Here is a 17,008-nt window from a genome sequence, read left to right as displayed (position 1 = left end):
TTCTCTTAAGCCAGGCTATTCAGAATAGTTTTTAAGCTCGCAAAAATGATTCTAATTTCTTTTTCAATTTTTTTTTTTTTTTTGCATACTTGACATAAATTAGTGCTTTCTTTACATAATTTGTGCACATATATAACTGCAACAGTATTTAATCATTACATGCATTCTACAAGTGATCAAAAAAAAAAAAAAAGGCAGTGATTCATATGATGAAATTCACTGTATGGCAGTGGTCTAGTATCTAACATGTTGTAAGAATGAAGTATCCTGCTCTATTGTCATTATTATTTTTAGTCAATGACTCATCACAGGAGATCCTCCATTACACACACACAGCTCATACCATGACTTGAATACATTAGTCTCCACACCCACAACACTTCCAAGGGATGCACTTCAACCAGCCACAACTCTCCCACAAAAAATCTACTCCTCACCCATTTGCAAATGCCCTTTTTATACAATTTCCAGGAATGGCCTCCTCCACCCGTCCACATCCATTCTATGAAAAATCTGATCCACATTAATCTGGTAACTTATATGTCTCAATCATGCACCTCCCCACCTCCCCCTGTCCTTCTATCCGCTAGAACTGCAATTTGCATTCCCTCAATCTGATTTTTAATTCCTTCAATTTGCATTCCCTCAATCTATCTTCATACTCAACATTCCAGACCAGAAACCACCTTAGTCAATCGTCTTTGAACCCTTTCCAACAGGTAATCATTGTGGGAATGACTGTAGGGCTATGTCCAAACTTGCAGCCTTGACATAGCCCTACAGTCATTCTCACAAAGTTTTGACGATGGTCAGACGATGACCGAAACGGTCCACACCCCGTAAACCCTTGCCCCAGTTTCCACATAAGGATACCCTTTCCCTTCACTTTCCCCCCTCTCCCTCCCTCCCTCCCTCTCCCCACAACAAAATAATATATATATATATATATTTATATATATATTATTAATAGTAACCCGGGTTTCCAAACTTATTTCCCGTGTCTCAAGCACATCCCCATGTTCTTTCCCCCTCCCCCATTTACATACAACCTTTCAGCAAGAGCTTGGATTTAGAAGGCATCTTTAAACCAAAAACAAGGTATGTACAAAATTTTTCCACATTTTTTATTCTGCCATAATTGCCTTCTATACTCGCCCATAATGCCCTAAAATATATATATATATACACCCCATTTTGAGTTATGTTAGCCAATGTATTAAATATAAGGAACACTCCTAAACAAAAACAGGCTAAAATAACCATTAATTATATTAATAGTGTTTAAGAGGAGTAGCATGGGAATTTCCCAGAAACTATACTTAATGCCAATACCAATTCTCTGCAGATGATTCAGTGAGATATGGTTTGGGAACAGTTGTCCTTAAATGCTTTGGTCAATTGCTGCACATGGGAAGTTCTGAGCATCAAAGAGAATCTGCAAACAACTGTACAAGTCTTCTCAAACGATGGCAATCTTGTTCCTGACAGCTGTCTTAGGACTACAGTTAAGTCTCTTAGACAAGCAATGTGGATTATTTTTCCACCGATTAAACACCCAGGATATCTCACCTTCTGAGAAACCAGTCAGCTTTGCTGTTTCCAAAATGTCTTCAGCCAGACAAGCACCACAATAAGTCCTTTATCGAACTCCAAAATATCCTTTGTTTACCCACTGTGATTAACATTATTGCTGATTATTAACCAGCAGCATTCTTAATAGTTGCCTAGAAAACATGGCTATGCATATGACCAAGTATTTTGCATATATGCTGCATAAGTGACATTTACATATATCTGCATAAAGCAGGGGTGTCCACAACATGGTTCGTGAGCTGCATGTGGCTCATGTCCATGCATCACGTGGCTCTTCACGCTCTACCAGGAAGAAATAGACAAAAAGAGAAGAGGAGACAACCAAAAAAAAGAGGAACGAAATAAAAAAAAAAGAGAGAAGAGGGAGAGAAACACAAGGTTAATAAAAATTACTGCAATAAAAAAGTTTCATTCGAAACACATTAAATGAAGTTTACTTTGAACAATTAGAATAATTTTGAAGTCGAAACACAATAATTTTAGTTACTTAATTACTAGTAGAGACTTTCTTTTCTCTACTAGTAATTAAGTAATCTATTTTCTTGGTATGCTCCTTAAAATTAGATGTGTAATTAGTCAAAGCAGCTCTTATAAGTTCTTTCAAATGTTCATCATTTAAAACAGATCTATATTTAGATTTAATAAATTTAAGAGTCCAATATAGCGCTTTACAGGAATATGTTGTCCCAAAAATGGATATCAGTTTTTCTGGCACATTGCTTAAGTGTTGGATACCGTTGGTCCAGAACTTGCTTCCAATACTCAATTATGGAGCATCCACTTTGCTTCACTAGCTTCAGTCCTTCGTCCTCTTGAAGCTTCAAAATTTCCAGTTCTGCATCACAAGTTAATCCAATAACAACTGCAGTTATTTTTGGTAAATAAACTTCATTCCACATGCCTTATAATTCATTTTTTGGAGAACTGTTCATTTGATGATTTGTAGTTCCAACGAATTGTGATTTTTGATTGAATTGTCTCTTGCTAAATTGTGTTTTCGATTAATTGCCATTTGATGAATTGCTTTTCAAGGAACTCTCTTTCGATTAGCTGTTGTTTGTTGAACTGTTTTATGATTAATTGTTTATTCAATAAATTGTTTTCCATGAATTATTTGGATACTGCCTGAAATACTGATCTCCATACCATTCTTCATGGAGCAAGGATAGGATAACCTGGTCATCTACAACTCCACCAAAATGAAGTCTTGCTTTTTCTCTTATAAAAGGTTCTCACCCAAGCTTTCTTTATCCTCAGTAATACATACATCACCAGACAGGACAGATCTCTCTTCTTGGACTGACATTTACCTCTAGCCTCTCCTGGCACAAAGACATCAATAGCTTCCTCAGTCTCTAGGCATTCTTTTCCACTCAAGAAGTTATTTTACACCCACCCAGCTACTAATTCTATATTAATCCCAAATTTGCCCATCCTGAGAATACTGTTCATTCAAAAGTTTTGCTACTGTCCAAAGGAGAGCAATTTGGCTTACAGATAACCCTTCCTTCACAGGCTCACTTGAAACTTTATCTCACAGATGGAATGTTTCAGCTCTTTCTTTTCAACAGGTACTTCTGTGGTCACTGCTCCTGTGAATTGGCAAACATCATTCCTCCATTTACTGTTGGGCCTGTTAAAACAAGAACAGAAACTGCTCAACATCCATTTTCAGCACAACTGCAACCTGGTTCTTGTACCTCTGGTGTGTGGGATAAAAAAAAAATATTGCTCCCAACTTTATATATAAGGCACCTTACACATGAGAGGTGCCTTCATTTGAATTATCGTGCCTGTTTTGATCTATTTTTCATCTCGATAACACCAATTATGTTGTTGACATGGTACTTCTCTAATTCTTCTACCAATTGTACTTTATTTTCCAATGTTATTTCTTACACTAAAGGTGTTTATCTCTAATTCTTTTTCTGATGATGATGAATATGAGATTGCTCTAGTAACTAACTTTTCACTGTTAATCTTGGTTCTCAGGAAAACTACAGAGGCATTGTTTAACCATAGTATGCTCCAGCTGGGATAACATTTCATAAAATTATACTATCATTTTGTTCTTGGTTAAACCAAGATGGAATACAATTTGATCAGTTAAGTCCCAAATTTCCAACCACTCATCACTTTCAGTATTAAGATGGATATCTAAAACAGAGTGTATCATTGAGAAGGTGAGGACTGGACACTGAATAAGACCCCCCCCCCATTGCTTTTCCGCACTTTTTAAAGATTATGAGGGAGGAGGAGGAATCCTACCATTTATCTAATTTACGATTCTTTTAGTATCACAAGTTGGCTGTTAACTAATATGAAGCCAAGAAAAATACTTGACTTGGAAATGAGCTAACTTTAAACATGTGTTGTTCCCAGAATTGTACACAACCAAGGCATCTGGCATGCATTTCACTTACCTTTAAGTGTTACTTTTATCATTGGCACATAGTATTTGAGAAAAACAGTAGCATCTGTATAATTTCTGCATAGTGTGTGTTTTTGCATTTTCTTCCCAACAGTAACCCTACCAGGAGGTAATTTATTCCTACATGCAGCTTACAAGTACTGATTAACATTTATATTTTTATATTAATATTCATATTTACATTTATATATATCCATATATTAACACCATATAATTCACACAATATCAGCAATTTATGTTAGATTACAAGCACTGGAAGTTGATCTTATTGGCAAATTTAATTAAGTCTGAGTAATACTTTTCGATAAGTCTCTGTTTTGATACTGGCCACTTGTCTCCGGAAGTAATGACATGTTGTATTAGGGGCATCCGGATGGAGTCCAGTAGCCGACAGTCGTAGAGTATGTGGTCAACAGTCAGTTGAAGGTGTGGACTACAAATGCATGATGGTGATTCCAAGATATGGAATCTGTGTAAGTAGTGTCTTAGTCTTCCATGTCCCGTTAGTAGCGTGGTTAAACCTGGAGAAATGGTGTGTCTTTTCAGCTGGAGTCTGCTTCTGATGCTTGGCAAGAATTCTTTTGTTGTTGATCCATTTATGTGTGTGTGTGTGCGTGCGTGCGCGTGCAGATATCTATCTGTGTATATACTAGATATATGTGGAATCAAAATAATATGCATTATTGTGTAATACAAAAATATAAAATATAAATTCACAAAAATGAAAATGGCTTCAGCTGAAATTTGCTTTTGTATAACCATACAATAAAAATACTCACGTATCTGTGGAGGACTGGAATTAACACAAACTGGTGGAATGGCTATAGAAGTATGAGAGTAAATAGAGGTGTGAGACATGGTGAGGGGGGTTGCAGGTGGTTCTAATATATCTCGATATTTTGATACCATCAGCACTGAGATAAAATAAACAACAGCCAGAGCTAAAAACTGTGCCTGTTTGGTTTCATCCTAAGTACAGAGAAAGAAAAAAAGTGAGTGAGAGTGGAACTATTTTCATATGAAAAAAAACAAAATAATATACTTATTATTCATGTTTAGTCAAAAAAAAAAAGTATGTTTTGAAATTTACATTTCTGAAAGTTTAGATATCAAAAAAAAAAAAAAAAAAATTCTCAAGCATTCATGGAAAATTAAATGGTAAAGATTAAAATATATGTCATGCAGGTGTTTTTCCATGAAAATATTAATCAGAAATAACTTTGTGAACTGAAAGATACAAATAATAATGATAAAATAAACTGTTGTCTTATTTAATTCCAAATAAAATTGAGGTAGTAAATATAAAATGGTATCATCATTGTCTACCAGAATCTACCTTCAGAGGCTAAAAGCAATACTTTATACTATATTATGGTGCATCAATTAAATTTGGAAAACAAACATAGCTGTGAGTGGATTAGTTTCTTCACTCTTTCTGGTCCAGTAAAATAAATGGCATAATAGTTACATCTAAGATTATAGTGAAACCCAAGAAAATTTATCTTATTTTTATTGAATGTTAATTCAGCGATGATTAATATTTTGCTGCCAACATCCAGCTATAGTAAAATTTCAGTAAGCTGCACTTCCATTTTTCCAAGGAAGCAATACTGAGTTAACTGTTACAGCCATGATGTAAGACATGAACATTTGCCTTGAAATGGTAACAAACCACTTGTGTTTTATTATTTTTTTTAAATTTTTATTTATTTCATTTTTTTTTATATTATTTATTTATTTATTTTTAGATAGTCTGGAAACCCTGCTCTAGAAACCAAACATTGAACTTCTGGAAGCCACTTCAGGGTTCCAATAAATAGGGTGGTTATCTCACACTAGGCGATGAAATTCATCTTCCACCTAAAGACAATCACAAACATCCATGCCCATGGTGGGATTCGAACACAGATACACTAACTCCTCAGCCAACAAAGCCAGCAGTCAACTATTTCTTGTCCGGTTACAACTGATATTAATGTTTGTCCTAATCTGAGGTTTGGATCACGATAAGACCACATCTGTGGTAAAAATGCAACCTATTTTTGAAAATCTGAACCTATTTGCAAATGTCCATGCTGAAGATGGTCAATGGCTTACTGCAGCTGTCTTTCTCTGAAAATCATATTGCATGAATGACAGAAAATGGTAAAATAATCCAAAAGGAGGGCATTACTTACAGATCAGAGGAAACTGATAAGTTATCAGTTAATCTTGAATGTAAAAAGTGAGACTGAAACTTAAAACTGAACCTAGTGGGAGATCCTTTTCTCAGGTATATAGTTGGAAGAGAGTGGTTCTCACTCAGACTTGGAAGATTTGGGATAGATAAAAAAAATTCTTGATAAATAAAGGGAGATTCCCTCTGAGACCAAAGTTGTATAGGTCTTTTAATATTTCAAATCTCCAAGAAGTATTGTATGCTTTTCCATATTAAAGAAAACCAAAACAAAGTGTCTGCATTGTAGGAAGGCATTGAGAATGAATGCATCAGACTAGAAAATTGATAGCTGAATGATATTTGATGATACGTAACAATTTTTTCCCCAGAATCTTGCACAAGAAGCTGTCAGTGCAATTGGCCAATAATTTATTTTGGGTCTTTCCCTGGATAAAGAATGGCAATAATAATAGTCTTTTTCCAGTTAAACAAAAAAACATTTTCATAGAATATTCTGTTAAAGAGGTGCACCAGATGACAAGATTATGTTTCACCATCTCAAAATGGATGTTATGGCATTTAAGAAAAACAGCTTTTATTTCTTCTTTGGTGAATGGCCTGTTGTATTCTTCTGTACCACTCAAAGAGAACAGAATTTGTTGTTTTTCTGCTATATATTCTTGGGCAAGTAAATCTGGGAGTGGTGGAAATGCCTGGCCAGGATTAACTGGCTAGTTGTTGTAGTAAGTCTCCTACCCCCATAGTCAAGACACAGAGCCCAAAGCTTGCTGTGGTGCCAGTATAGCATCAAGAGTAGGCCTAGCATTCCACTTCCAATCACAGTCATTGCTTACTGGTGAGTGAGTATCCATGTGTAGCTCCATAATGGGTGAAGAGCTCGTGTACAAAAAAAACACACTTGAGCATGAATTCTTCATCCTTAAATTTTTTATGTGCCCTCATAAAGTCCCAAACAAATACCGATACAGTAGATATCACTTGATAACAGAGGTAAGAAACAAAATACATGAGACAACAGTATATATGTACCACTGTTTCTCATTGTCCATTCAACAGGTGAAAATGTCTCTCTTAAAAAGGGTGACATTTTCAAAAGGGTTTAGAAGAATTGGCAGAACATCTGAAAGCAGTTAAGAATCTACACAGTGATGATATACTTATGGAAACATCATGTCAGCAACACCCAGAAAAGCTTCTCAGTGCAACATTAATAGGTGACTTACGAGGTGGTATCAAAAAGTTTCGAGACTAGCTCTGTTTACGAGAAATTACTTTATTTATCTATGTTTACACACTATCACCTTCAAAATAGTTCCCTTGCATATCAATACAACACTCCCAGCATTCTTGCCACTTCTGGAATGTGTCCTAGAAGTCTTCTTTTCGAAGCATGTCAAGCATCTTCTGCGATTGGAGCTGGATCTCCGCAATGGTGTCAAAACAGTGACCTTTGAGTTGGATCTTCATCTTCAGGAAGAGGGCAAAGTCTGCAAGAGCCAAATCTGGCGAGTAGGGTGGGTGCGGAAGTGAGATCATGTTGTTTCTTGGTGACAGGGTGCATTGTCGTTGTGGAGCATCCAGTTTTTCTCGTGCCACAGATCTGGTCGCTTTTGCTGAATGTCCTCCCTCAGACGCTTTAAAATCTGGCAGTAGAACTCGCTATTCACGGTCTGGTTCCTGAGGACGAATTTTCGATGCACAATGCTGCGAATGTCAAAAAACACGATGAGCATGCACTTGGTCGAGCTGTGGACCTGCTTCGCCTTTTTTGGTCATGGAGATGATGGGCTCTTCCACTGTGAAGACTGTTGCTTCGTCTCAGGGTCGTACCCGTACACCCAAGTTTCGTCACTGGTAATGATCCCTGAATTTCACGTTTTTTCAAACGTGAATTTCACATTTGCACTTTGTTCTAATTTCCTGTCCATGATGAAATCTCAGATGTGGTAATGCAGGTGGTCAAAATAGCATCAGTTGCACCTCTTGATGTACACAGGACGATGTCTTTTGGCACACTGACTTATGAAAGTAGGTGCTCCTTGGGACTGTGCATGCAGCCTTGTGCTACCATCTGTTGGCGTATTACAAACCTAGTCTCGAAACTTTTTGATACCGCCTCATATATTACAGTGACACCTCATGAGACTAACTTTTATAGAAGTGTGATATCAAAATGGGATCTCATTCATGTCCCAGATGAGGAGATATGTTCAGAACTTAAACATCAGAGAACGACAGGTATGAGGAGCATCCTTACTTTTGACACATCTATATCTCCAGCATTGTAAAAGAATGACAAATTAATTGTACTGTTAGGATGTATATCTGTAATCCACGATGCTTTAAAACTCAGAAAGACAGGCATACCGAAGAAACTGCCCATTGTGGCTCTACCACCTGTGCCTAAAGTTGTCGTAAAGAGCATGATAACAAATCTAGCTCTGCAAGCAAGCCACGTGTCAGAGGGTTCATCTAGCCTACTAACATGAATGTCAGAGGTGGAAGGATGAAAAAAAAAAAAGCCACATATATATCATATCAGAATGCAAAGAGGATGCTAGTCCCCACCACCACACCTATCTTGAAATTCTCTTATGCTGAGAAAGTGATAGTTAAGAAAATATTAGTAACAACTCAAACCCATATGTCTATTTAATCATCTGTAATTCCACTATACCTAAACTATATGATCATCAGTGCTTCTCTGTGGAGTGCATCAGTCACATCACCTACAGTCTCACTCCAGAAACATCCAAAAATGATCCCATTCCATGAGAACTGATGTCAAAAAAATTGTAGCAAAGATCTCACCTAAAGATAAACCATCAGACACATTCCCAAAGAAAATAATGGATACTTCTGTATCCACTGAAAGTGAGCTACACTCACCAAATGATACTGACACATCAGATGATGTATTAAGCATTTTTCCAGAAGAAGAAATGTTCTCCAGCCAAAAAAAGGCTGCGGGTTTGAATCCCATCGTGGGCATGGATGTTGCAATTTGTCTGTGAAAATACTAGTGGTGGTGGTGGTGGTAGGGGGGGGGGTAGATGGCATTGGTTGGTGTAGTTGCGGTTCGTTGTAGTTGGTGGACTGAGTGGTGGAGACAGAGAGTGTTGTAGAGCACTCTCTACAACACCCTTGATGAGGCAATGGACTTCCTGGTGGTGTCACGTAATAATAATAATAAAATCAGCAGTTAATGTAAACCCAACAAAAGATAAGCCCTCACTATCTCAGAGAGTAGACAAGAAACAGGAAAATTTCTATGGTGGAACTCTCGTGGTTTCTTCCAAAATACTGACAATATCAAGGTTCTCCTGAAGAACACAAATCCTTCTGTTTCTGTCTACAGGAAACATTTAAAACCCAATGAGGATCTAGCCTTAACGTATTTTACTGTTGTTTGTAAGGCAGAAATTAAGATGGTCCAGATCATTGTGGAGTAGCTATCCTGTTGGACAATCACACTCCTTTCCAGCAGGTTCAGTTTAATACTGCTCTGGAAGCCATAGCAATTCCACTACCTATGGGATTTCTTATTACAGTATGTTCCATTTATTTATCAAGAGATTCAACTTGATAATCTTATATTGCCTCAAGCCCACACCTCTCATGGGGGACTTTAATGGACATAACACTTGGGGGGATAGTGTCAAAACAGATGGATGAGATCATACCATTGTGAGAATGCTTGACAATCATACATCTCCCTTCTTAATAAGAGTCACTATCTTCTTCCATATGCCTACCAGCTCATATTTCACAATATATCTTACAATCTGCTCCCCATAAAATTTTCCATTGCTCATTTGAAATGGTAAAGAGAATATATGTGAAAGTGATCATTTTCCTGTTATTTGCACTATGTCTTCATAGGAACCATGTTCTTCTACATGAGTGACCATGTGGAAAATGGACCAGGCAGGATTAGAATATTTTTTCCCCATCTTAGAAAATTTAATGCTGAATCAGTCAGTCAAACACCTATCAATGAAACCAGGAAGTATATAACAGATTGTATTCTCCTAGCAGAAAAAGCTGGAATTTTAAAAACATCATCTTGATTTCCACTTAATCCAAAACTGTGGGGGGAGAGGGAAATCAAGAGTGCCAAGTAGTCAAAAAAAAAAAAGATTAAGACAATATATAGGGTATATTTCATAGATACACTATAACATCAAATCAGATAGCTTTTAACAGCATGTTATGTGAGTCATCAGATTCAAAAACCATCTTGGATCCAATTTACATAATCAAAGAACTAGTACAAAAATTGTGGGATAAAATCTGGAAAATGAAAAGTAGATATAAACACACCATCTGCATGCCCTGTAACATAATGAATATGTTGCTGCTGATTCCAAAGCAATTCCAGACACTTTGGAAGAATGTTTTTCCTGAATCTCAGCAACAGCTTCACATACTTCTGGATTTTTAAGATTTTTAATATTAAAAGAGCAATAAGAGAAACAGCAGGTAAAATTCCCTACCAATGCACTAGAGCCATACAATCAGCCATTTGTTATGGAGCAACTAAAAAGAGATCTACTGTCAGGCCAGTGCAGTAGGTCCTGATGACATTCCTGATGAGATAATAACACATCTTTCATCATCTTCCATGGATCTTCTTCTAAGCTATACAACAGAATACTTTCAGAGGAAGGGTTTCCAGATTCTTGGAATAATTCAATTGTCATTGCCATCAAAAACCAGGAAAGGATGCAATCCAAGCAAACTGTTACTGACCTATCACCTTTGACTAGCTGTCTCCATAAGATATTGGAGAAAATAGCTAATGCCAGACTGCTCTGGTATTTAGAAAACAATGTTCTTCTCTCCAATATGCAATGCAACTTTTGTAGATATCATTCAAGTTTGACCATTTGGTCCATTTAGAAACATGTATTAGAGATTCATTCCTAAATTTAGAACATCTGGTTTCAGTGTTCTTTGACATGAAAAAAATATGCCATATCGCCAGATTGGCATATTAAAAGACCTCTATAAGCTAGTCCCCAGAGGGCACATTCCTGTATTTATTAAAAACTGTCGAAACAAGTCTTCCGAGTCTGAGAGGAAGTACACTCTCTTGGCTATATCATTAAGAAAAGGATATTCTCCAAGGCTTAAGTTTGAAATTCTTTGCTGTCAAAGTCAATTCAATCACTGAACAGCTTCCGCCCACTGTAGGCAATGCTCAATAGGTTGATGATTTCACTATTTTTTGTAAATCTTGTAACATGAGAGATGCCAAAAGACTATATCAACACCAACTGAATGTGTTACTTCATGGGCTCGTTGTAATGTATTCAGGTTTTCAGAAAAAAAATTGTCTAGGTACACTTCTGCTGAAAACATGCTCTTCCCAGATTCTGAGTTATTACAATAACAGCAGAAGCCAATTTCGTATTCCTAAGGCTCACTTTTCGCAGAAAGCATGCATTTCTTGCATACATACATTCATCAACTTAAAAGCGCACGAGAGCAATAATATCCTTTGCAATCGATTCAGTGCTGAATGGAATGAAGATCAATCTAAATCTTTATCATGCACCTGTATGTTTAAACCTGGATTATGAGTTCTAGATCTGCAATTCTTCAATGCAGAGCAGCCTGCAATGGATGGATCCTATCCATCATCACAGATTATAGATAGCTGCTAATGCTTTTCAGAAATCACCAATTCAAAATTTTTGTGTCATGGAGAACAAACTTGCTTTGTCACTAATAACATTTGTCTCTTATTTATGCCCTAAAAATAAAGTCTTTTCCAAAGCATCCAATATAGGTTAGTATCTATTCTCTGCTTTGTGATGCTCAATATCACACACACACATCAGACTGCCATAAATCCTTTAGATATGTGTGTTAAAGTGATTATGCAATCTATTGGCATGAAACTTGACAACATTACAAGCAATGCACACAACAGCATTGCTCTGGCTGGCACTCTACCATGCAACCTCTCAATGTGCCAACTAAGGAAGTCTGACACTCCATTATCCATCTACATGCAATTATATGATGTGCACAGAGCAGAACACTGATTTCTACCCATCTATATTGATGGTTTGAGATCTGAGACCTCTGTTTGTTGTACTATTGCATTTACTGTCTTTATTATATCCAATCAGATCAAATTTGACTGCAGCAATTATACAGAAAGAGTTGTATGCAATTCAGCTTGTGCCAAGTGTATAGGAATTGCATTTGTGGCAGCTAGTGTATTGTGTACAAGAAAGAAAACTGCTACCAAGAGTGTATAATTTATACAGACTCATTGAGTTCTTTATGGACCATCTCATCTCCTGTGTATAATTCACATCCAGTGCTTTGTGAGATTCTACAGCTGTTGCGCAAGTTGAAAGTTTTTAATTTTGATATTCACCTGTACTGTATTCTCAGCCACAATGGAATTAAGGGAAATGAGACTGCAGCTGCAACACCTGCTGATACATCTTACAGGTGCTTCCTCTTTTCTATTTCTTTGTAGACTGCCAATGCTGAATTCCTGTAATTTATTTGCCAGTGTCTCTTACAATGATGGTTGCTGTTTTGTTATTAATTGTCGCAGCCCGTGTCCAGGATTGACAAACAGCACCTTACACATTCTTATTTACTGAGAGCTGATGACCCACGTATGTTTGAACAATTCAATACATGTCTCACCAAAGGAATGAATTTTTGACTACACTAGCTGAGCTATATACGAGGTGGTATCGAAAAGTTTCGAGACTAGGTTTGTAACATGCCAACAGATGGCAGCACAAGGCTGCACACACAGTCACAGGGAGCCTCCCCCCTTCATAAGTTAGTGTGCCAAAAGACATCATCCTGTGTACATCGGGAGTTGTGCAACTGATGCTATTCTGACCACTTGGGTTACCACATCAGCGATTTCATCATGGACAGCAAGTTAGAACAAAGCGCAAACGTGAAATTCTGCATGAAACTGGGCAAATTTGCCACAGAGACATTTGACATGATTCGGCAAGTTTACGGTGATGCTGCAATGAGTTGTTCGAGGTGTTTGGAGTGGCACACATGCTTCAAGAGCGAAAGAACATCACTGGAAGATGAGAGATCAGGAAGACCTTCAACGAGCTCAACCCCCCAAAATGTTGAAACCATTCAGCAACTTGTGCATGAGGATCGTCGGAGAACACTCCACAACATTTCTGCCATTGTCGGTGTGTCATAAGAAACAGTTCAGGCAATCCTCACATGTGATTTGAACATGTGCCGTGTTGCTGCCAAGTTCGTCCCCAGGCTGCTGACCCAGGAGCAGAAGGAACACCGCGTCGAAGTCTGCCAAGAACTCCGATAGCATGCCGTGGATGACCATTCCTTCATGTCGAGGATCATTACCGGTGACGAAACTTGGGTGTATGGGTATGACCCTGAGATGAAGCAACAGTCTTCACAGTGGAAGAGCCCATCATCTCCATGACTAAAAAAGGCAAGGCAGGTCCAAATCTCGACCAAGTGCATGCTCATCATCTTTTTCGACATTTACGGCAATGTGCATCGAGAATTCGTCCTCAGGGGCCACACCGTCAATAGCGAGTTCTACTGCCAGGTTTTAAGCCACCTGATGGAGAACATTCGGCAAAAGTGACCAGACCAGTGGCGTGCAAAAAACTGGATGCTCCACAACAACAATGCACCCTGTCATCGAGCTCTCCTCATTCGTGAGTTTCTCACCAAAAACAACATGATCTCACTTCCGCACCCACCCTACTTGCCAGATTTGACTCCTGTAGACTTTGCCCTCTTCCCGAAGATGAAGATTATTATTATTATTATTATTCCGGGCAACTCCAAGGAGTCGACAGACTCATCGAGGGAGACCCTAACATCATGTCAAGAACAACTATTCTACATTCATACAGTATCTATCATACCTCGCCTTCAACTCATTCACAGTCGTAGCACCCACAACAGACTCTGGAAGCTCATTCCACTCATTCACCACTCTCCAAGTAAAAAACCTAGCTCTAACACCCTTGTTAACCACATTCTTGCCCAGCTTCCATGCATGGCCCCTAGTCCTCCCACCACCAGTCCAAGTCTCAAAAATATCTTCTGGATTAATCTTATAGAAACCCTTCAGTAATTTGAATGTCTCAATCATATTCATGAATATCATGAATATCTCAATCGTATCTCAACCCTTTCTGCCTATTGACCAATTTTTGCAACCCACAAATCTTCAACCTGTTCTCATAGGGTTCATTTCACAGACCTGCTATCATCTTGGTCACTCGTCTCTGGATCCTCTCCACCTCCTCCCCATCAAGAAGAAACCCTGGTGCTCATATCTGGGCACAGTAGTCCAGATGGGGTCTTATCAAGGCTCGATACAGAGGAACAACAACTTGTTTGTCTCTGCATGTTAAAGTATTTTTCAGAAGCCAAGTGATTTGATGAGCTGATTTAGCCACTTTTGCAATGTGCCCCATAGACTTCAACTCCCTATCCTCCAACACTCCCAAATCCCTGGCCTCATCAATCTCCTGGAGTATGGTTCCACCAATGAGATATACTGCTGCTAATCTTTTCACTCCAAAATGCATAACCTTACACTTCGTCACATTAAATTGACATCCATTTTCCTAGTCCAGTCCTCCAAACTATCCCAATCATCCAGCAAAATTCTGAAATCCTGTGCACTCACAATTGCTCTACCCAACTTTGCATCATCAGCAAACAAGTGAACACTTCCACTCAGATCCTTTCCTATATCGTTAATGAACAAATTGAAAAGTAGTGGTCCAAGAACAGAACCCTGCGGCACACCACTAGTCACAAGCTGTCTTTTGGACTCCACTCCTGAATAAACCACTCTCTGGTATCTCTCCATCAACCACCCTCCTATCCATCTCACCAACCGTATATCCATCCCCATCTGCTCCAATTTACTGATTAGAGTTCCATGTGGTATCCTGTCAAAGGCCTTGGCAAGGTCCAGTAGAATCACTGTAAACCCATTACCCTTATCCAGTTCAGCCGTCACCGTGTTATAAAACGTGAGCAAGTTACTCAGGCATGATCTACCCTTCACAAAACCATGTTGTACCCCATACAGTATCCCATTTTCATCTATCCAATCCTGTATTCTTCTCTTGACTAATTTCTCCAAGACCTTGACAACGATTCCTGATATGCTAATCGGTAGGTAATTTACAACAGCAGTCTTGGAACCTCCTTTATGCAGTGGAACTATTTTCCCCTCTTTCCACCCCCTTGGGACTAATCCAGACCCAAGACTCAAATTAAACAAAATGGTCAACTGTACCGACAATTCTTTAGCTGCTTCACATACAACATGAGCTGGTATATCATCTAATCCTACAGATGTATTGACATTGAGGTTTTGCAATAAACTACTCACCTCCACTTCATTCACCACAATTCCCATATAATCTATTGGTTCATTCATTTCTGCAATGTCACCACCTGGAAGATATATTCTTGCAAAGTACTCACTCAGTAATTCAACTATATCAACTGATTACCTCCCTACCATCGGCATTCTTTAAAATCATTCTGCCATATACATTTTTTCTTTTACTTGCAACATATCGAAAAAACTGTTTACGATTCTCTTTAGCCTGCATGGCCAATGTTCTTTTGTAATCCTTTTTTGCTCTTTTCTTACCACACTCGTTACCCTTCTGGCCTGCGCTTTATACCGTTCATGTGCCTGCCGGTCACCTTTCTCCTTAAATTTCCTCCATAGTTGCTTCTTTTTTTGCAGCTCAAGCTTGATGGTGTTATTCATCCATTTAACCCCCTACTTGATTTATTATTCGGACTCTAGGTATACAGTCAGCCATTGCTTCATGCAAACACTTCTTAACCGCCTCCCATGCACTATCAACTTCTAGTCCTTGCAGTTGTACATGCCATGGCACTGAACCAATCAAACTCCTAAGCTTGTCATACTTTCCAGCCCGATAATTCCACATGTACCCTGTCTTAATTGAAAATTCCACACCTTTTAGCCACCTCCCAAGTCAAGACCCTATTGATCACTCTCACCAATTGGTAGCAATGTGGTCATATCCGTAACAGCCAAATTCTCAGATGCAATTACTAGGTCAAGCACTCTCTGACCCCTAGTATTTTCCATTACATGCTGTCGCAGATAGTTATCCCTTAATAACCGCATAAAATTCAATTCCTTCTTCCAATCAATGTTACCATAGTTGAAATCTCCCATAATAATTACCCTCCTTCCACTTATTTCTTCTATTTGCTTATGCATACTACTCCACCATCTATTCCATCACCTGGTCTATAGCAGTACCCAACTGTATATTTTGTTCTGCTAGTTTCAATCTCACACCAAACAGCCTCAAATGTGCTCTTTTCTCTATCCTACAGTTCCACTTCTATTCTCCTCGGCTGTAGCTCATCAGCTATCATCAATAGCACTCCTCCCCCTTTTTATTCTCCCTGTCACTCCTGAACATACCATACCCCTCACATTCAATCCCACTAGCTGTGTCATCTTCTGTCAGCCATGTTTCACTAATGCCAATAACTTGTGGTCTGGAAGTGCCAACCAAGGCCAAAAATTCTTCCTTCTTGTTCCTAATACTTCTGGCATTAGTATACATGAATTGCAGAAGCTGATTTGTCCCATCCCTATTTTGATGCCTTATACTAACTATCCCATACTGATTTGTGGTCTTTCCTACTCGCTTGGGCATATTACACACATTCACACACTCATTGTCTCCCTAAAGTCTGCATATCTACCCCCCCCCCCTTAATAAATCTAGTTTCCCTGA

The 17,008-nt window shown here is 38.4% G+C and overlaps 1 protein-coding gene across 1 annotated transcript in view; it reads right to left on the bottom strand.

The window, feature by feature from the left end:
* The window catches only part of rg (A kinase anchor protein rugose), a 1,380,990-nt gene that overhangs the window by 732,359 nt on the left and 631,623 nt on the right, over positions 1-17,008 (bottom strand). The window contains exon 29 of the mRNA XM_090393458.1: positions 4,804-4,993. Coding sequence (XP_090249584.1) covers positions 4,804-4,993 — 190 coding nt within the window. The remainder of the gene's footprint in view (positions 1-4,803; positions 4,994-17,008) is intronic.

This window comes from Typopeltis vanoorti, chromosome 5, assembly GCF_054136105.1.
Source record: "Typopeltis vanoorti isolate ZY-2024b chromosome 5, IOZ_Tvanoo_1.0, whole genome shotgun sequence".
Taxonomy (NCBI): Eukaryota; Metazoa; Arthropoda; class Arachnida; order Uropygi; family Thelyphonidae; genus Typopeltis; species Typopeltis vanoorti.
The sequence above is the reverse complement of the archived record's forward strand: the minus strand, read 5'-3'. Positions and strand labels throughout refer to the sequence as shown.